The sequence below is a fragment of the Sorex araneus genome, chromosome 2 (genome assembly GCF_027595985.1).
Source record: "Sorex araneus isolate mSorAra2 chromosome 2, mSorAra2.pri, whole genome shotgun sequence".
Classification (NCBI taxonomy): domain Eukaryota; kingdom Metazoa; phylum Chordata; class Mammalia; order Eulipotyphla; family Soricidae; genus Sorex; species Sorex araneus.
This window is the reverse complement of record NC_073303.1, coordinates 146,744,946-146,767,184: the sequence shown is the minus strand read 5'-3', so window position 1 is coordinate 146,767,184 and position 22,239 is coordinate 146,744,946. Positions and strand designations below refer to the sequence as shown.

Sequence of the window (22,239 nt, the reverse complement as noted above, 5' to 3'; positions counted from 1 at the left end):
AGTCCAACATCTTGGCCAGCAACACCTGCAGCAGCAGCCTGCCCTTGAGAGCTCACTGCTGAAGCAGGCCCAGCAGAGACAGGCCACCTTGCCAGGGTGGGGTCTATACACAAAGGACTTGTGTGCCGGGATAGTGGGCACAGTGACTACCAGGAAGAAAACCCCTGCCACAGGGTCAGTGACCACAACGTGCTGGGCCATCACAGGTGGGCTGACCAGTTTAAGCCACCAAGATGGCCCTTTTTTCACAGAAGGGAACAGACAGTGCTCAGGAACTTAGGAGTGAAATGAGGAGTCAAACCCAGGAACTCCGGTCTTCAAAGTCCAAACTGTCCCCAGCTGCTTTTAACGAGAGGGCAGGGGACTATGAGAATGGCTGTGGCTCTTAATCTTGTGTAGCTTCCTACAGAAAATCTATGTTCCAAGGAGAGCTGTTGAACTTCCTCATTTGTCCAGTTGAGATATATAATTTCCATGATTCCCCCAAAGCTACATTTGTGTGGGCTGGAGCAATAACACAGCAGGTAGGGCACTTGCCTTGCATGCGGCCGACCTGGGTTCAATTCCCAGCATCCCATAAGGTCCCCTGAGCACTGCCAGGAGTAATTCCTGAGTGCAGAGCCAGGAGTAACTCCTGTGCATCGCCGGGTAACCCAAAAGAAAAACAAACCAAAAAAAGCTATATTTATTTATGATGTGTTATTGTATAATAAACCTGGTATTATAATAGCCAGAGCATCTCCAGATAGTCCACCCCCTTAGCAATACTTGTAGGATAATTCACTAAGGCTTGTGTTGGGCACACTACCCACTTGATGTGGCCTGATCCTGCTGTAGTAAGCTGCTCATCGTTTTCAGGATTGAAAGTAATCTTAAACACATCCTGGGAAAAAGCTTTCGTCCTCAGTATGGGCTGTTCTTCTCTCCAGTCCCAGATGGTCATGGTGTAATCAGGGCTGCCCCCAACAGAGGCCAGCATGTGGCCATAGCAGTCAAAGTCCACGGAAGCATACGCATGTCTGGTCCCATCTGAAAGAATGAAAGGAAGCCTAATTTTAACCGCTTCATTGTGAAAGTATAATATTTTTTGAAAGTATTATATTTATAATATATGCCTTCACCATATACTCTTGGTGAAGGCATGTTATAGAAGGAGACCAAAAAGCAATTATAAAATTATTCCCCACCCTTGGCATTGGGATGAATTGCACTGGGAGGAATGACACACTAGAGAGGGAAGGGGTAAGATTCAGGGGGATAAAATTATATTTACATGAACCAAGTAACTTTGAGAGCACTGTCTATTTCATGAAGGGGAAAGATGATATAAGAGCATGTCGAGCTCATAAAGAGATCAATCCACAATTAAAAATTTATCACCATAAAAATTCACAAATGAAAACAATAATGATTTCGGATTTCTGATTATGTATGGAAATAAACTGGACAGACTGAAAAAAATCAACTTTTCTTGCATCTATTTGAATGGGATGCACAGAGTATCACTGTATCACTGTCATCCCATTGCTCATCGATTTGCTCAAGCAGGCACCAGTAACATCTCCATTGTGATACTTGTTGGTACTGTTTTGGGCATATTGACTATGCCATGAGTGGCTTGTCAGGCTCTGCTATGTGGGCGAGATACTCTTGGTAGCTTGCCAGTTTCTCCAAGATGGACGGAGGAATCTAACCCGGGTCGGCCACATGCAAGGCAAACACCCTACCCGCTGTGCTATCGCTCCAGCCCGCACACAGAGTAAAGTGGTTTATTCAAGACTGGAGATCAAAACAAATGAAAACAGGGAAGTTGCCAGAGCAGACTCAAGAACAGAATGAAGGAAATAGTGTTGGGAGTAAAGCCTGAACTATAAATGATGGATTACGAGGCTCAGTGCAAAAAGGTCTAACTTCAGAAAAACACCCCTGACTGCTACAATGATATTAAATTTTTCAGAATGGGGTTAACTTGAACATAGACTATTTTTAAGATCTTGCTGGACTCACCTCGAAGGATTCTGTAGGGCCTCCGGGAAGGATATTCATAGATGATGATATCTGGATAATCTCCTTTTTCAGCTACTGTGAAGTAAGTTTTTTCAGGGTGAACCTATAAAAATAAAATCTCACTAAAATACTGAAAGGGAGATTTTATATAAATGCACTTATTTATGTGCTGTTTATTTATAATGTTACTGTATATAGTTTGTTTCAGGATGCACTCTGATTGAAAACTAAAAAAAGTTTATGTGATAAATATTTTATAGATGTGATTTAAATTTGAAAACTCTAATAATATTCATTTAAAATTTTACTTTAAGTTACATTTAGTTCTACAGTGTTGGGGGGGGGGGCTATGTTTTGTTTTGTGCCATGCCTGACAATACTCAGGAATTACTCCTGACTCTGCACTCAGGAATCACTCCTGGTGGTGCTACAGACACCATATGTGGTGCCAGGGATCAAACCCGGTCAGCTGCATGCAAAGTAAACACCCTACCTGCAGCATTATCTCTCTAATCCCATGTCCTACATTTTAAGATTGTCATCAGAAAAAGTTAAGGCAATGCATCTCAAATTTTATTATGTATCTTAGAGCCAATTATATGGTTTATTAAAGCACAGACTGCAAGCTCCACCACCAATTTTGAATACAGCAGGTAAGGGCTGAACTAAATTGTTTACATAAACATGTCTCACAATTTCTCAGTTGATACTGATGTTCTAAGTCTGCAAATGACTCTGAGAACAAGTTAAATTAGATGAGATGCTTGCCCTGCAGACAAATAAATCTAATTTTAATATAGAAATATACAGAAAAAAATAAAATTTCAAGTTATATCTCAATGATAATTATGTAGCCCAGACAAAACTTACTACAAATGAATTTATATGTGCAGAACAACAATTCAATATTTCTAATCCAGATGGGGAGGAATATATACTGAATATGTCCCAGATCAATTATTTTTCTTGTCAGTATTTCAATGATGGCTATATAATTAGAATTATATGTTCATTTCAGTTGTTTTGAATCCATTGGTAAGAAAGGCAAAGGGTGTGGTACTGACATATTGTGCTGAATTTCTTCGTCGAAGGCAAGTAGCTCTTTTATCTTCCTCCTACATATGAGATATCATCTATAACTGTGGAATTTCCCTATGGGTAAGCTCCCTTGTTTTTCCACTTAAGTGCCTATCATTTCAACTTGAGAATTTTCAAATCATTTCCACTTCCACTATATTAATCTTGACGTTTCGTCAAGTTCCATCCTATCTAATCACAAGTTTCTCACTATTCCCTGCTAGTTGGGCCACGTCTTTGTATTGGAGCTATACCGTCTTTCTTCTGTTTGAAGCCCTTTTTGCTCAGCCGAGTACTATGATGTGTCCCCCTTGCACCTTCTACTTCTTTCTAATCAGACCTAAATTTAGGGAGGTTTCTACTTGAGTAATGATACCTCTAGAAGTCTCTTGAGTATGTCATTTGGAACTACAGCTCTCTTGGGCACCAAATTCTATGGATATCCTTTCTCTCACTGTCTCACACACCTAATATGTCCCTACCATAAAGCTAAAAATACCAAGAGGCATCCCTCAGGCTATTTTCTACTCAGAGTATAGATCTAAAGACAATTATTTTTAAGGCACACAGAGGACAAAAGAGCCAAGGGAAAAGCAAAAATCATAGGACCAGGGGGCTGGAGTGATAGCACAGCAGGTAGGGCGTTTGCCTTGCACGCGGCCGACCCGGGTTCAAATCCCAGCATCCCATATGGTCCCCTGAGCACCACCAGGAGTAATTCCTGACTGAGCGCAGAGCCAGGAGTAACCCCCGTGTATCGCCTGGTGTGACCCAAAAAGAAAAAAAGAAAGAAAGAATGCTCTGCCTATCTGGTTACTTGGCAATATTGCATGTAGTATTATTGGTACCTCAGTGTTCTGGTCCACAGAGAAAACAATAAAAACAGACAAATTTTTCTAAGTTAACAAAGGCATACCCCAATGACACCAATTCCTTTTCCACTGCAACTTTGCAGATACGACTGTTCCTTGGTTACCAAATCCAGAAAGACCAGTTGGTTCCCAGCTACAAACAAGATGGTTCTGTTGTCTAAGAGTTGTAGGTTGGCCCGCTTTCGGCAGTCATAACCAAAGGAATGTCTGGGAGAAAGTTGTCAAGGAAAAGTAGTGAAACAAAGTAGTCAACCTATATATGGAAAAAGTCATAAACTTACTTTTAAGAACCATAATGTCACATTAAGATATATGGTTGAAGCAGTTGAAGTTTACCCTGAAACTCATTTTTAATATATTTTATTAATACTATTAGGTGAAAATTCTTATATCTGGTAGAACCAATGTTCTCTTTCTCCTAAGGAAATTTTGATGGCACATTAATGTTGTTTGCAATTAAAAAATTTTTCATTTTTCTATTTGCATAGTATACAAAGCTATTACCTAAATAATTTCATTTTCCTCACTTCTGCAAAAACATAATCACATTGCAAAGTGAAAGTTGGTTTCTCTGTTTTCTTTGTATTCAGCTGGTAGACTGAGCACAGTAAAAGTTGTGAATATACATCTACTTTGATATTAAAAGATTCTTAAACTTGTCATGTTCTTGAAATTCTGACACACAAGTGATAGTCACTTATATGTCAAATATAAGTAAAATTAAATATATAATTCAAGTATAAGTAAAATTTAATTCATAGCCATAAAATTAAGTACTACATATTACATATGTAATTTTTTGTAGAAATAGGCTAACATTTCCTTTTAGAACTCACTAAATATGTATGGGTATACAGAAAATGTGTAGTGTGTATATTTATGCTATAGAGTAAAAACATTAATTGAGAAATAAGAGAAAATTGAGTTAAAGCATTTTTTAAATGCACAGTATCACTACATTTAAGTTTGAATAACCTTAACTCAAGATATAAACATAATAAAATAAATGGGACAACATTATAAAAATTATAATTTGGAAAAGAAATAACATAACAGAGCTTAAGTAGAAACTTACATTTCTAATAATTCACTATCAAACATAAAATTAAAAAATAAATGCAAGGGCTGGAGCAAAATACACCAGGTATGGTGTTTGCCTTCCATGAGGTCAACCTGGGTTCAATACCCAGCACTCCATATGGTTCCCCAAGCCCACCAGTGCTTGGGGAACCCGAGCAAGGTGTAACACCTGAGCATTACCAGGTTTGAACCAAATCTTTTTTAAAGAAAGAAATGCCTAAATTTTGAATTTTACATAAAAATAAGAATAGATCCTGACCCCAAACCGAGCCTATAACACCAGGGTGCCCCAGATGGAGAAGGTGCAGTCTCCCCACCTGCTCCAGATGGAACTCTGGCGACACTGAGCTTCTACTAACATGGCTCCGGTATGTGGGGACCAGGACTATTTCTCCAAATCTGATATACAAAAAAATGCTAGGAATGGCTCCTCCACCCCTGAATGGCCATGATCCCAGAGGCACAGAAACCAATTTCAGAATGCAGTGGCTGCTGGCAGATATACTCCTGGACTGTGAATTAGGCTACGGCCCTGTGCAGCCCTGGGAGGGGAAGGGTTTTTGTCCCTCGGCCTTTTCCCCTTTCTGGCAGCATGGCAACTGCCACTTTTCAGAGCCAACTGGACAGCAAGGTAGGAGCTTGCAGTGATGGGGCACTCGGAAAATCTTGCAATGAGGGGGACAGAACCAGTCCTGCTCCCCACCCAAATGAGACCCCCCAGTGGCTGCCCATGAACAGCTCCTCCGCTCCTGAACAGCCATGATCCCAGAGACACACAAACCAATCTCAGAACACATCAGCTGATGGCAGAAATACCTCTGGACTATTACTAAATTACTAAAATACCAGAATTCCAAAGCCACGCAGCTGCTATTGCGGCCATGTGACATCATAGGCTCTTCATTATCAGCAATAGAAAACAAATGATCTATTGATGCCTTTTCAGCAGGTCTGATTGTTGGGGAGAAGTTCCAAATAATAATAGTGGGTTTTCTGTTGAAAACTGAATGTAATCAAAGTAAAGAGAGAGTAAAGTGAAAATCATCTGCCACACAGGCAGGGTGGGGGGTGGGATATGGGGTATACTGGGGTTCTTGGTGGTGGAACATGTGCACTGGTGAAAGGATGGGTGTTTGATCATTGTATGACTGAGACTTAATCCTGAAAGCTTTGTAACTGTTCTCACAATGATTCAATAAAAAAATAAATAAATAATGAAATTTTAAAAATAATAAGAATAGCCAGATAAACCCGGAGCCGATGAGCGCGAATCGGACCCTCTGCGGCGCTTAAAGACTTTGACTCCAAAGATGTAACACATTCGGGCATCCAGCGCAGCACCCGAGAGCAATGCATTGGGACACCAAACTGGGCTACAACTCGGTGCTGCTGGGGGTGGATGTTTTTTTCCTCCCCACCCTGTCTTCCTGCATGGAAAGCGGCGGGCTGGCGGCACCATGTGGCAGGCGCCATCTTCTGATTCCAGACCCACAGGTATTCGGATTTTACTTTGGGGGCTCCCAGGAACTCATGGGAAGGGGGCGTAACCGGCACGCCCTCGGCCCAGATAAACCCGGAGCTGATGAGCGCGAATCGGACCGTCTGCGCCTAAAGACTTTGAATTCAGAGACTTCTTACAGCAATGCACTGGGACTGTGAGCTGGGCTATGTAATTTCTGGCAGAATTCTCCCTGGACTTTATACAGAAATCCAAAACCGCGCGGACGCTGCCGCGTCCACGCAACTTAACATTTATAATTGTTCAGCAATGTGAATTGGTTCCATTTGAACAGGTCTGACTTGGGGGGGAAACTCCAAATAATAACAGTAAGTTTTTATTGAAAATATTGAAGGTTTTTAATGTAGCAGCCACCTCTGGACTGTGAACTAAGCAAAAGCCCCACGCTGGCCGACGTGGCGTGGCGTACACCATACTATGAGGCGCAGGAAGGGGGATGAGGGGGAAAAAGAAAAAAAAAAAAAGGGAAAAGGAAAAGGAGAAAAAAAAAAGAGAGAGAGAGAGAGTTATGTCAACTATAGTGAGTTTTGTGTTGAATTATGGAATGTAATCAAGGTAAAGAAAAAATGAAGTGAAATTCATTAGTTAAACAGTAGGGGGTAGGGGGTGGGGGCGGGGGGTATACTGGGGTTTCTGGTGGTGGAATATGGGCACTGGTGAAGGGATGGGTGTTTGAATATTGTATAACTGACATATAAACCTGAGAACTTTGTAACTTTCCACATGGTGATTTAATAAAAATTAAAAAAAAAAATAAGAAGAATAGATGTGTGACACAGATCCAGAGGAAGTGATTCAGATCTCATGAAGTATATCTGAGGAATCCTTACAAATAAAGTACTGCTCTTGTCTTTACAGTACCTGGGATAGATAGGAAGTTTTGTTGCCCTCAGACTGCCTTTATTCCTTTACCCCAAAATACTGCTCTCACCACTCTCACCACTCCTCCTCCTTGATTCCCTAATTCCTTTATCAATATTAAGTACAATAAATACAATTCAATAAAAATATAAATAAAAATATCTAAGATAAAAATTTATCAACATTATTTGTGAATGTACAAATTACATCACAAATACATATATTGTATATATATACAAATGTGTAGTTCTAATACATTGCAGAATATATTGTTCCTATATCATTAATATCTATTAAAATGAAAAATATTTTAAAGGGTCAAGACTGACAGCAGAAGTACTATCATCTTTTCATTAACTTGAATGGCATTTAGAATCAGAGATATAATCATTTACCTAATACTATCATCTCTAATTTTAGGTATAGAATTTGATACTGATCAAATTGAGAATGGGTATGATTTTCATCAAAATTCTCTCCCCTCCACTGTTAAAGTACAACCTACTTGAGAACAGAAACTGCTTTTTGTTTTCCGCCCCCCCCCCCCTTAGATTTTTGGGCTACAGTGGTGCTTAGGGCTTACACCGGACAGATCTCAGGGGACCATACGTGGCCAGGCATCAACCCGAGTACCCTACCAGAAGCCTCTTGTCCATCTTGTTCTTGTTCATAGAATGCCTATGTGTTGACCTATTGTACATTCACTAAATGTTCTCTAAAGTAATTAATGCATAACTAGAATTTGATCACCCTCCTATAACCCCAGGGAACATGACAGTCCCTAAGCATGGGACCCAAACCACAACAGTTGAACTTAAAATGTGTCTGTTTAAGGAGGTGGGCTGATGAGGGGCAGAGAAACTGAGGGCACTGACGAAATATAGACAGTGGTGATGGGACTGGAGTTGGAACACTGTGTACCTGGAATTCTATTATTGATAGTTTCATCAATCACAGTGCTCAAACAACAAAGAGGTTTAATGTTCTTCATGCATCTTGAACTCTTTTCTTATCCTATCCTCTCTTCAGCTTTGTCTCTCCTGGACTTCCTACTAAGAGCTCCAGGGCCTTCACTTTGTTCACGCCCTTTGAGAAACTCCATTTCTAAGGCATCATTTAAAATTCTATTTATTGTCGTTGATAAGTTATACAGTTAGGGTGATAGTTTATAAATGAGACAATCAACAAAATTATTTAGAAGGCATTACTAAAACTAAACTAGCACTGTAGCACTGTCATCCCATTGTTCATCAATTTGCTGGAGCGGGCACCAGTAACACCTCCATTGTGAGACTTGTTGTGACTGTTCTTGGCATATTGAATACGCCACAGGGAGCTTGCCAGGCTCTGCCGTTAGGCCGAGATACTCTCGGTAGCTTGCCAGGCTTTCCAAAAGGGATGGAGGAATCGAACTCGGGTCGGCAGCGTGCAAGGCAAACGCCCTACCTGCTGCGCTATCGCTGCAGTCCTAAACTAGATTTTATATAAATAATGAGGAAGTAAAAGAATATGTAGTGAATAAATACACCTCACAACTCCTTGGAGCTTCTGAAAAGAAACAGAAAATGTTTTGCTCCATCTTAGAGAATAGAAGTGAGCCCACTGTGGAATATTCAGAGAGGCATGTTAGGAGTCAATAGGCTCTCCAATAAAGCAAACTATCGAAAAATGGGAAAAGTTACTTTCTTATACATTCAGTTTATAAACTTAGCTAGCATGAGTCAAAAAAATTCTTATTGCAAGTAAAAGCCAAAGTCTCTCAAGCCTCCAGCCTCTGTGGTTTGGAATTTCAGAATGTCTCCCTCATACAGAACTTCAGACCCTGGACCTCAAGGCCCAGTGATGGGGCTGGGAGAAGAGAGCAGTCAAAATCATCTGCACAGGAGCCAGAGCAATAGTACAGCAGTAGGTAGGGCATTTGCCCTGCACATGGCTGACCCAGGTTCAATCCCCAGCACTCTATATGGTCCTCTGAGCTGACGGAACTAATTAATCCCTGAGTGTAGAGCCAGGAGTAACCCCTGAGCACCACCAGGTGTGACCCCAAAATTAAAATATCTGCAATTTTTTTTCAGCATATGCTCAAACTACAATCAACAAAGCAATCATCAGAGCATAAATAGTTTAGGCTAAGTCTCCAGGTGAGCCTAGAAAGCTAACAGCATGAGTTTTGTCAGTAACCTGTCCAAATACAACCACTACCAATCACCACCTCAGCCAAAAGAAAGGGGGAAGAAAGGATTGGTGGAAGAGGGTAAGAGGAGAAAGAAGGTAGAGAGGAAGAAAACCAAGAGAAAGTTCCCAAGAGCAAAAGCTCTGGGTTACCAGATTCATGCACTTGGAATTTGAATGGAGTTAGAAGTCCTGGTAGTATCTTTTTGCTTTTTTCTACGTAAAAAGCAAAATGGAGCCAGGAAGTACTCTTTCTACCTGTATGCATGCACCTTGGATGAACCAGTGGTGGTTTAGGCCATGTGGCCATAAAAACTGCCAGGTGAAGGACTAAGATGACTAACTTTCTAGCCAAGAAAAGAAGTAAAAATCATCTCCTAAATATCCACTTTACAAGCATAACCTCATAGTCATAGTGAACACTTAATCTCCTTGTTAATTACTTCCATCTTACATTTATTCTCAGACTATCTGCAGAGCAGTTGAAACTAGGTTTTGTGTGTCTTCCTTCAATAGGGCTGTCTTCTTTGATAACTTATCTGATAAATAACTGGAAATTACTAATACTTGGTAATGGTCTCAGAAGCATTTCAGAAAAAGAAAACATGCATTTTCAGTTGAGAGGCATTGGGAAAGAGAGTCCAGGTTGGTGCAGTAAGTGGGATTAAGAGATATACTCATTCGTGTCTCATGAAAGAATAACCAGAAAGGTATCCTTTCTCTTTTTGATTATTTGTCATCAAACAAAAGTTTTTATATCTCAGTTTCTCTAAGATCCAAACTTCATCAAATTACTTTTTGTAAAGGACCAGGTAATACATATTTTAGGCTATGTTCCAATAAAAAACTGTAAGTTGAAAAAATAGACCAGACATGATGTTTGGTCCATGGGCTGTAGTTTGCCAACCCCTGACCTAAGATGCTAAAATCCCAAAATTTTATCTTGATAACTGGAATGGATACACAAGTGTGAGAACATCCCATGGTACGACTGAATCTGAAGTAATGAAAGGCTTCGAAACTAGATCCATGTAATTGTAGTAGAAATTAATTGACATTTTCTTCTTAACTTCCTCCTGTATTTCTTCTGCAGGTGGGGCAGAGCTTTCCATGACCTGAGGTTCTAAAAAATTAAAATATTCAAACTAAGAAGAGCACCCAAGAAACCCTAAAACAGAATTTCACAAAGAAGTATACCTGCCCACAATTCCTCCAGCAAGAAATATATGACAGTCCCCACCTATAGATGCCACTTCCCAAAAAGCGTGGGAAAAACCAGCATGACCTTGCCTTCTGAACAATGTCGACCTCATGTGCTTTCACAAGCAGCTTTCAATTGGTTCCCAGAGGAAATTATCCTCAGTGAGTTGAGGTAAAGCATGTTTTATACCATCCCGTGCCCAGAAGTCTGGGTATGAGAGTTCTATATGTCTCAAAATGGACTAAACAACGGCAGCGACATTAAACTATAGTATTCTACTTGATACTCTTCCTTTTATTACCCACCACAAATGCACACATCTTGCAATTTTTTCTTTATAAGGAATTACAGATTTTAATTTTGTCTAGGTGGTTTGTTTTTAAAACATTGGAAGCTACTGACAGAAAACAAGTAATACTTACCTTCACTGCTTTCTTCATTATCATATAGAAGTGAAGTTGAACTTCCTTCCAAATCTGAGTCAGTGTCATCAAAATATGGTTCTCCTTGAGTTTCATCAGTAGGGTCTTCAAAATACCGTGAACTATCTTTATTATAAACAAGAAAATTGACTTGTTTTAATAACTTCTGAACTTTAACTTAAATATTTTATTGCTATAGTAGCTAATACTTTTAATTTGCTTTGTGATACACAAAACAATCATTTTCTATGATTACTCATAACATTGCAAAGCAAAAAATGCTTTCTATGAATTAATTTCCATTTTAAATTCATTTATTATTTTCTACCATTATATATTTTCAAGAAATTAAAAGATTTTTTAAAATGATCTCCTAGGTTTCTATCTCTATTCCAGTTGAACTAACCAAGTATTATTTAAGACCTTGCCACTTACAAAAATAACCTTTTCTGGGGCTGGAGCAATAAAAATAGCACAGCGGCTAGGGCATTTGCCTTGCACGTGGCCGACCAGGGTTCTATTCCCAGCATCCCATATGGTTTCCTGAGCACTGCCAGGGGTAATTCCTGAGTGCAGAGGCAGGAGTAACCCCTGTGCATCACCAGGTGTGACCCAAAAAGCAAAATAATAATAATAATAATAATGATGATGATGATGATAACTTTTTCTTAGATAACAAATTCCCTTTAAAAAATCTTTTCTATTTTTTTGCTATTATTGTTTTTGTTTTAAATCACTTTGATATCAAACCTGAATTCACAGGTACATAGAGGAATACACAGGCAAAATTCTCCATAACATTGAAGCTAGAGGCCAAAAAAGGAAAAAAGCCACTGACCAAGTAAATGGAAGCAGGGACTATGTAAAATTAAGAACATTCTGCACCTCAAAGGAAATGATGATCAGAAAACAAAGATGGCCCACAGACAAGAAGACTTTATTCTGCCACCACTTATTTGATAATGGTTTAATATCCAAGATATGGGCTGGAGCAATAGCCCAGTGGGTAAGGCATTTGCCTTGCACGCAGATGACCCGGGTTCGATTCCTCCACCCCTCTCGGAGAGTCCAGCAAGCTACCGAGAGTATCTCACCCCCATGGTGAGCCTGGCAAGCTACCCGTGGTATATTCCATATGCCAAAAACAGTAACAGAAAGTCTCACAATAGAGACGTTACTGGTGCCCACTCGAGCAAATCAATGAGCAACGATAAGAGTGACAGTTTTATATATATATATACATGTATATGTGTGTATATATATATGTATATATATATATGGACTGGAGCAATAGCACAGTGGGTAGGGTGTTTGCCTTGCACGTGGCAGACCCAGGTTTGATTCCTCCATCCCTCTCAGAGAGCCTGGCAAGCTACTGAAAATATCCTGCCCACACCGCAGAGCCTGGGAAGCTAACCATGGCATATTCGATATGCCAAAAACAATAACAAGTCTCACAATGGAGACATTACTGGTGCTGCTTGAGCAAATTGATGAACAGCCAGATGACAATGATACAGACAGTGTATATATACATACACTGTTTTATATATATATAAAACACTTGAAGAACTTTACAAGAAAAAAACATCTAGCCCATCAAAAAAAAAGTGGAGAGAAGAGATGAACAGAAACGTCCTTTAAAAAAAAAATGGACCAGAGAAATAGCACAGCTGGTTGCACGTGGCCAACCTGGGTTCAATCCCCAGCATCTTATATGATCCCCCAAGCCTGCCAGGAGTGATCCCTTAGTACAGAGCCAGGAGTAAGGCCTGAGTACCACTGGGTGTAGCCCAAAAACCAAATAAATATAAAGTGGCCAAAAGGCATATGAAAAATTGCTCTACATCATTAATCATCAGGGAAATTCAAATCAAAACAATGAGATATCACCTCACATCAGAGAGACTGATATTCATCAAAAAGAAAAACAACAACTAGTGTTGGTGTAGATACAGCAGAAAAAGGACTCTCATTCACTGCTGATGGAAAAATCAACTGGTCAGTCTTCTTGGAAGTCAATATGGATATTCCTCAAAAACTTACAAAATAGGCTTCATATTTCCCTGCAATTACACTCCTGGGAATATACCAAAGGGCCCAACAAGACATCTGCACTCCTAACCCATTTTGGCACCCAGAATGGCTTCTTACAGAAATGCATCTAGTCTGTGAACTGAGCTAAAATATCAGAAATCCCAAACCGTGCAGCCGCTGTTGTGGCCGCATGAGTTCATAGAGTCTTCATTCTCAGCAATGAAAAGAAATTATTAAATGATGCCTTTTCAGCAGGCCTGATTGTTGGGGGGAAATTCCAAATAATAATAGTGAGTTCTCTATTGAAATATTGAATGTATTCAAAGTATAGAGAGAATAAAGTGAAGATCATTAGCTACTTAGGTGGGGGTGGGTGGGAGTGGGGTATATTGGGGTTCTTGGTGGTGGAACATGTGCACTGGTGAAGGGATGGGGGTTTAATCAGTATATGACTAAGACTTAAACCCAAAAGCTTTGTAATTTTTTTCATGGTGATTCAATAAAATAAAAACTTCAAAAAATAAAAAAAAAATATTGAAAAAAAAAAGACATCTGCACTCCTAAGTTCATTGCAGCACGATTCACATTAGCCAATACCTGGAACAACCCATGTGAATAGATGATTGAATAAAGAAGCTTAGGTACATATACACAGTGGAATACTACTTGGATATAAGAAAAGATGGAAGTCATGCAGTTTTCTGATACACGGTTGGATCTGGAGGTATTATGCTAAGTGGAATGTATCTGCAGGAGAGGGACAGACAAAGAATGTTCTCACAGATATGTGGGACATGAAGAAAAATAGCAGGGAAGTACTAACACCCAAAAGCAATAGAAACAAAGGGCAGGAGAACTAGTCCTTAGTATAAAGTTTTCCACTAAGGGGTGATAGATTAGAAAGGGACCACTACAATGATAGAGGGAAGTGGTCAAGGACAAAGACTGCTGAAAGGAGGTGAAGAGGTATGCATGACACTGTATCAGAAACAGTGCTGTAAACAACTGTGCCTAATAAGAAAAAAAAAGTTCCTTTCATAAAGGAACTGGGGGATGAGGGGGGGCGGTGGCTGGAGCGATAGCACAGCGGGTAGGGCATTTGCCTTGCACGAGGCCAACCCGGGTTCGATTCCCAGCATACCATATGGACCCCGAGCACTGCCAGGAGTAATTCCTGAGTGCATGAGCCAGAAGTAACCCCTGTGCATCACCGGGTGTGACCCAAAAAGCTAAAAAACAAACAAAAGCAGGATGGGGGGTAAGGGTGGGGTAGGGAAACTAGGAACACTAGTGGATGGAAGTAGACATTGGTAAACTTTTCAATTCACAGTGATTCAATAAAATAAATATTGGGGAGTTAAAAAAATTTTAGTTGTTTTGTTCTGTTTTTTGGGGGGAGGGCAGGAGTGATCTCACAGTATTCAGAGATCATTCCTGACAGTGTTGGGGGACCATGGCAGGTACATTGGTGGTGTTAAGGAATGATCAAGCTCAATATCTAAATCAGAGTCAACAACACTGAAATTGTAAGGCCTGAACTTTAATAACCAAACTTAAAAGGTGCCAGTCAAGATGGCGGACTGGTCTAGAGGGGTGAGGGGGTAGCAGAAGGACACTTGAACCCTGGTGGATGGAAGCTGACACTGGTGACGGGATTGGTGATAGAACATTGTATGTCAAAAAACAACTAAGAATAACTTTGTAATTCATAGTGCTTCAATAAAATTAAATTTGGGGCAAAAAGAAAAATATTATAAAAAATAATTAAATGTTAAAGGTATTCCAAAAAAAGGAAATGAAAGAAACACTGACTTTTACTTTAGTAAAGAAATTAACAAGTGATTTTTGATGTGTAATCTTAGATATGCACACTTTAAATATTATTTTATCTAAATTTAATAAAAACCTAAGCGCATTTTTATTGTTATATTTTCTTTTACTAAGTTCATTCTTTTTTTTATTTTTATTTTTTAATTAGTAGGTCACCATGAGGGTACAGTTACAGATTTACACATTTTCGTGCTTGTGTTTCCCTCATACAGTGTTCGTGAGCCCATCCCTCCACCAGTGTCCATTGTCCACCACCAATGAACCCAGTATCCCTCCCACCCCCCAATCCCATCCCCCCCACTCCACCTCGCCTCTGTGGTAGGGTATTCCCTTTTGTTCTCTCTCTCCTTTGGGGTGTTATGGTTTGCATTGGTGTGGGGTATTGAGTGGCCATCGTGTTCAGTCTCTAGTCTACTTTCAGCATGTATCTCCCTTCCCAAGCAGGCTCTCCAATCACATTTTACTTTACCCTTCTTTATCTGGGCTGCCTTTCCCACAGCATGTGAGGTCAGCTTCCAAGCTATGGAGCCAACCTCCTTGTATTATATACTACTATTCTTGGGTGTTAGTCTCCCACTCTGTTACTTTATATTCCACAGATGAGCACAATATTTCTATGTATATCCCTCTCTTTCTGACTCATTTCACTTAGCATGATACTTTCCATGTTGATCCACCTGTATGCAAAGTTCATGAACTAAGTTCAATCTTGACTTACATTTTGACACAGCAGTGGGTATCCGAGACTGATGCTTACTACTCCTTGGCTTATCTGACTTCCACCCATCAGAATCCTGATCAGATGGTTCCTTCATATTCTCTGTAAGTACAAAATTGATAAAGGATAAGGAAGGATTGAAACTATAAAATAAAAGTCATTAACAGATTTCCCCCCAAGTCCAGAACACCCGACGCAGGATGCATTGGTGATCCTGTGTTTGCACAGTATCCAAGATGACATCACCAGAAGAGTGCAGAGACATATACAGAATGTCCAAATACAGTAAGACACTTCCCCTCTCCTCCCAGCAAATTTGCCTCACTCTTGGATTTTTCAGATGGTCATAAAAAACATAGACCATAAGTCCATTTTTGCCCCAAATGACATCCTTCAACATCCATCCCTCCACCCTTCTTTCCTTTCCTATTACTAAATTTACCTGATGCCATTAGTTACTTTAAAAATATTCACTGAGGATGACCCGGAGCCGCAGCATGAGAAGCAGGCCCTCCGCGCCTAAAGACTGTGATCCTGAGATCTCCTAACCCATTTTGGCACCAGAGTGGATTCTTGCAGCCATGCATTTTGACTGTGAACTGAGCTACAACCTCGTGCAGCCCGGGGAAGGATTTTTCCCTCTCCACCCCATTTTTCTGAGCGAAAATGGCGGCAGCGGCAGCACCCACGTGGTGAGAGCCACCCTCTAAGACCCCTCAACTCGGAGGTAGGACTTTCTTTAGTGACGTAGCCTGTAGGTGGTCCTGGGAGGGGGGCGTTCCCAGCGCGCCTTCCGCCCAGAGATGACCCGGAGTCGCAGCACGAGAAGCAGACCCTCTGCACCTAAAGACTGTGATCCTGAGGTCTTCTAACCCATTTTGGCACCAGAGCGGATTTTTGCAGCCATCCATTTTGACTGTGAACTGAGCTAAAATATTAGAAACCCAAAACCGCGCGGCCGCAATAGCGATAGCGGCCGCATGGACTCAAAATCTTCACTCTCAGCAATGAAGGGAAATTATTAGATGATGCCTATTCAGCAGGCCTGATTGTTGGGGAAAATTTCCAATCAATAATAGTGAGTTCTGTATGGAAGTAAAAAAAAAAATATTCACTGAGGTCACCTAATATGCCTCAAGTATTATGTCAGGCACTAAATTAAATGGCAGAATTAGAGATGTTCCTTTTCTTCTGTGGAGTTGCTGGTTAGAGATACAGATATAAAACAATCGAATAATAATGAGTACCACAGAACAGACAGAAAAGGATGCTATGGGCTTGTCAAGCAAAATGGCTATAGCTGGGGGTACAAAGAGGTACAGGAAGCACTGGTGAGGAGTCGGAATGGTCAAGTACAGAAAGGAAATAATGTGTTAGGCAAAGAGACCTTCACAAGAGTGGTCTGGGTCTGCAGTGGGATCAATGCAGGCTAGACCAGGAGAGGGGAACAGATATTGAAGAGGAGGGGGCATATAGCAGATCATGAATTGGCTTGGACTATGTAACTTATTTCAAGGTTTCGAAGGGTTTCAGGATGGGTAATCCACCAGATTTTCTCTATTGACACTTGATGTATTTGCAAACAACTACTGTCCATCTCTTCCTTTTAAGTACACCTTTGCTTCACATTCAACACCCCATTTTCCCTCAACAGTCTTCAGTGGCAGGCAGGTCTGCAAGCAGGATATGGCACTATTTCTACCTTGGGCAGATGTGTACAGGTGTTCCTAATCTTCTATCTGATAAGGCTACTGTAAGTTAAAAAATACCTTAAGTCAATATTTCATTTCGACTGCTACCCTGCTTAGGCACTCTATTTAGGCTACCACCAGAGCTTAGCCTGGCCTTATTACTCTGAACTCAGAACTCAGAATACATACACCAGCCTGTAGCTGGGCTTATCATGTAACACAATGCCAATTTCATAATAAAATGCTTAATTTCTCATGTAATTAATTAAACACAGCATGTCTGTATGGTATCAGTGAGAGGCTCAGTCCCTGCTCTCTCTCTCTCTCTCTCTCTCTCTCTCTCTCTCTCTCTCTCTCTCTCTCTCTCCCACACACACACACACACACATATGCAATTAATATATGCCAAGCATTACATTTCGGGCAGAGGCGGGAAAGAAGGTGACCACATTCTGTTAAATCTCAGCCCTAATTCTCAGGAAGTTCCTTTATATGAAACAGATATTTCTCTATGAAACTTGGATTCACTTATTCCTTTTTTCTTCTTTTAGTAACAACATGTGTCTTTCTGCATTCTGTAGAAATTACAAATTAGCTAGTGCATTTTTCTAAGTCTTCTCTTTTCCTAGCTAAAGGACCTCAATTCTTTTTATTATTCCTCACAGATATATATGATTTCAGCTCTTTGAGAAATCATGAAGTTAATTCCCAGTGTATCTAATATCCCTCCAAATTTGGGATCTTGAGACAAACTATCACTTTACCTGCTAGAGATAATTGTATTTCTTTAAAGCAGACTAAAATTACACTCTATTTGAACGGGAACCTGAGGCTCATTGATACTGATTCATCATAATCCATTTGTAACCAACAGGAATGACTGAACCTTATTTATGTGCTCCTAGTGACATTCTAGCTTACTCCATGGAACTAGTTAGATTTGGGAGTCTGAAGAACTGCCTTAAATATGCCTTTATTATATTAGAGTTCAACGGTCCAGCCTATGCCTACTTCATATTTTAGACTGTGAACCGTGGAAATGTGTAAAGGGGAAAAAAAAACAGTACACAGAGATGCAAATGAATGTATTGCTAGATTGGCTGAAGCCAGACAAAGCAGTCCCCACCATGACAATTATTCAACTCCACTTATTAGAGTTCCAGTGTTCCAGAGCTGGGCATGTTAAGACTCTTAGAGACTGCATAAAAGCAGACAACTCAGGTTTTTACTTTGTAATGTCAAATACAACTGTGGAAAGAATAGCTTGTGAGTTCTGAGTATATTCCAGGTGTCAAGTACTTTACAGGTGAGAAAATAAACCAGTTACTCTGAATCTTCCCTGTCACCTAGACTATGCAATCTGTTTCCAATTCCTATAGCCAAATATCTATTTAAATTACTCTCCCTTTTTGGATACTTTTGAACGGTTTGGGCCATGTAGCAGCAAAGGATAGGGTTAATGTTTTGCTAACTTGCTTGATTGCTTTCTGTAACTTGCTAACTTGCTTGATCACTCTCTGTAAAACAATACCTTGCAGTATGATCTAAGGTACACAAAACAAGGACCTGTTTCCGGAAATGAAACTGCCTAGACACCTGGTAATGTCCAGGAAAGGCACGGACATATGGCAAAATTTACTCTAGCAAAGCAGAATGTCACTGATGACCCCCCTTGGTCCCGAAAAATGAGGATGTTGATCTAAGTGACCTGGGAAAAATGAAGATGTTGATCAAAGTAACCTTGGAAAAATGAGAAAAATGAGAATAATGATCAAAGTAATCTTATTTACTAAGGTGTATAAAAAGAGCCTGAACTCTGTATACGGGGCTCTCTTTCTCTCTCTCTAACCCTCCTCTGCATAGGAGTGAGAGCTGAGTGAGAGCCCCAGCATGCTGGTCTGAATAAATCCCCTTGCTGTTGCAGAAAGAGTTGTCTCGGCCTGTTCCTCCGTGCCTCGCATGGGCAGAGATCTGCTCCACCCTAACACTTTATTTAAACACCTAGTTTACAAAATTGTTCCTAATACAGTTATTATGGGCTTTCTGTGTTCGAACACCAATCTCATCACCAAAGTGACCTTACCAAAATGACTATCCTATTTCTGTTTCTCATAATGGGTTTTCTTTTCTTTCTTTTTGTTAAATTTATTTTTTAATGAATTACAAAGAGATACAGTTATAAAGCTTTCACGATGAGGTTTCAGTCATACCATGTTCCAACACCCATCCCTCCACCAGAGTACACTTCCCACCACTGATATTCCCCACACCCCTCCTGCCATCTCCCCCCTCCCCACCAGCCTGCCTCTTGGCAAGCATTTCTACTTTTTTTTCTTCCCTCTCTCTGCTCCTCCCTCCCCCCAACTTAGGCATTACAATTTAAATAGAGATACTGAGACGCCATCATGTTTGGTCCTTTACCCACTTTCAGCACACATCTCCCATCCAGAGTGATCCCTCCAACCATCATTGTCACAATGGTCCCTTCTCTACCCAACTGCCCTCTCCCCCAGCCCTTGAGGCAGGCTTCCAGTCATCCTGGTCCATGTTTCTACTCTCCTTGGGTGTTAGTCTCCTAGTATGTAATTTTTTATATCCCTCAAATGAGTGCAGTCATTCTATGTCTGTCCTTCTCCTTCTGACCTATTTAACTCACCGACTGGTGCAGCCGTTTAGAAAACAATATGGGCATTCCTCCAAAAAACTAGAAATTGAACTTCCTTGTGACTCAGCAATATCACTTCTGGAAATATACCCCCCCGGGGTACAAAATCACACAGCAGAAATGACATCTGCACGTGTTTGTTCATTGCAGCACAGTTCACAGTAGCCAGAATCTGGAAACAACCCACGTGTCTGAGAACAGATGACTGGTTAAAGAAACTGGCATATCTACACAATGGAATACTATACAGCTGTCAAAAAAATGAAGTCACGAAATTCAGTTATAAATGGTTAGACATGGAGAGTATAATGGGTTTTCTTTACCATGATCACAGCCTCACCTTACATTCCCCCCTTCCCCTCTCCCATCTATGACATTTCCCACACTCTCTTGTATTCCTAAACAAAGCTCTTAATGGGCCACTCTTCTTGCTTAGATTATACCTCAATGCCCCATATAAATAGCTCCTCCTGGACATGCACAGATGTCCTTGTTTCAGAATCTGTGGCTCCTCTCCTGTGACTTTCCCCCTTACTAGCCCCTCCAAAGCCCTGCTTCCTTCACAAAAATTTTCATCAGTAGCTAGGGCAACTTAGGACTGGGCACAGGCAGACAACTTGTATGCCACTCTAGTTATCTGTGTTGAAAATAACTCTCAACTGTGCACCATGTGTCATGCACTTAACTACACACACTGCCTGTTATCCTGCTTAATTGTCCCAAGAACTCAGTCATTCAACCCGGTAAGAATGACTGGCAAGCCTGGCAGTCCTGAAATAACTAAGACTTGCCTTGCATGAGGCTGACCAGCACCCCGACTGTCCCAGCACCGCCAGGAGTGATCCCTCTGCATCACCAGGTGTGCCCCGCCAAAAAAAAAAAAAAAATTAAAGTTTTCTTTAAAAGACTGGGAAACTGAAGGACAGAAGGGTCCTTTGCCAAGTGCCACGCAGCTGAGTAAGGAACAGGTTTGCTGAACCCCGAAACACAAGCATTACCCCTCCAGACGCCCTCCTTTTGACTTCGTCGGATCTAACTCCTTCAGTCTACGTCCACGGGGTCCAGCAGCAAGCCTGAGAAAGCTGGACACACCCAGCCTTGTACTGGCCAGGAGGAAGGAAACGAGAAAGTTTCAGCAAAAGGCTGAGGAACGCTGCTTCAGCCTGATAACATCCAGATGGGATTCCCGTTAAGCGGCTAACAGATTTTGGAGGGACTGCGGAAAAGACGCTGCTAATTGGGGGGTGAGGGGGGGAGGTCAAGGCTCTAAATTTACCAAAGGCTCCGGCTCCCGCAGGGTGTTGCTACTCTCTCGGCGAGGGCCGAGGCCGGCGTGTACAGCTGTTCCCATGGCAACGCAACCCGCGTCTCAGAGCGCGTCGGGGCGCAGGCGCGGGCGAAAGGCGGCTGGGGGAGGGCTGTGACCCGCGTCCAGGGCTGCGCCCCCCGGCAACTCCCACCTCAATAGCCCCCACCTGCCATTTGGACCTGGCCCTTTCTTGACCCCTGCTCGGGTTTCAAGGGAAACCGGATGATCCAGCTTGCTACCTACCAGTTTACTAATCCCTAAAAGTGCATTGATGCTACTTGATTATTCACAACTTTTATAGAGGGTAATACTAAATGCAATACTGGTCCAGTAATACTAAAAGTAACACACACGCTCAATGTAAATGCCAACCACACCCCGCTCCCCAGGCACCCGAGGATCCCTCAGGGGCTATCAGCGAAGACACCTGGGGGTGTGTTTGGTGTTATTTAATTTACGCTCTTTGCTGGTTCAAGAGAGCAAATTAGATTTGTTGTGTGCTGTTTTGTAGCAGGTTTCCAGGCAAAGTGTGGGCCTAGCTTGCCAGGTGGTGAAACCCCTTCAGAAAAGTATTTGGCAGTTTAATTTAAAGTTAAACATACAACGCATGAAAAGCATTTGGAGATGCAAAATCTATGTTCGTACAAATACCTGTACATGAACGAACATTCGTTCACGATAGCCAAAACCTAAAAATATCCAGCTGATAGATAATCATCCGTAGGCAGAATAAAAAACTGAGTAGATGTGACATGAGTAGATGGCAATTTTAGTGAAA

At 41.1% G+C, this 22,239-nt stretch overlaps 1 protein-coding gene across 1 annotated transcript in view; it reads right to left on the bottom strand.

Annotated features, from left to right (window-relative positions):
* Nucleotides 1-21,503, bottom strand: part of CFAP44 (cilia and flagella associated protein 44) — a 121,790-nt gene extending 100,287 nt beyond the window's left edge. The window contains exons 1-8 of the mRNA XM_055124508.1: nucleotides 21,429-21,503; nucleotides 21,245-21,315; nucleotides 11,962-12,017; nucleotides 11,212-11,337; nucleotides 10,552-10,711; nucleotides 4,001-4,163; nucleotides 2,008-2,110; nucleotides 813-1,029 (exon numbers count right to left, since the gene is read on the bottom strand). Coding sequence (XP_054980483.1) covers nucleotides 813-1,029; nucleotides 2,008-2,110; nucleotides 4,001-4,163; nucleotides 10,552-10,711; nucleotides 11,212-11,337; nucleotides 11,962-12,017; nucleotides 21,245-21,315; nucleotides 21,429-21,503 — 971 coding nt within the window. The remainder of the gene's footprint in view (nucleotides 1-812; nucleotides 1,030-2,007; nucleotides 2,111-4,000; nucleotides 4,164-10,551; nucleotides 10,712-11,211; nucleotides 11,338-11,961; nucleotides 12,018-21,244; nucleotides 21,316-21,428) is intronic.
* Nucleotides 21,504-22,239: the final 736 nt, after the last annotated feature.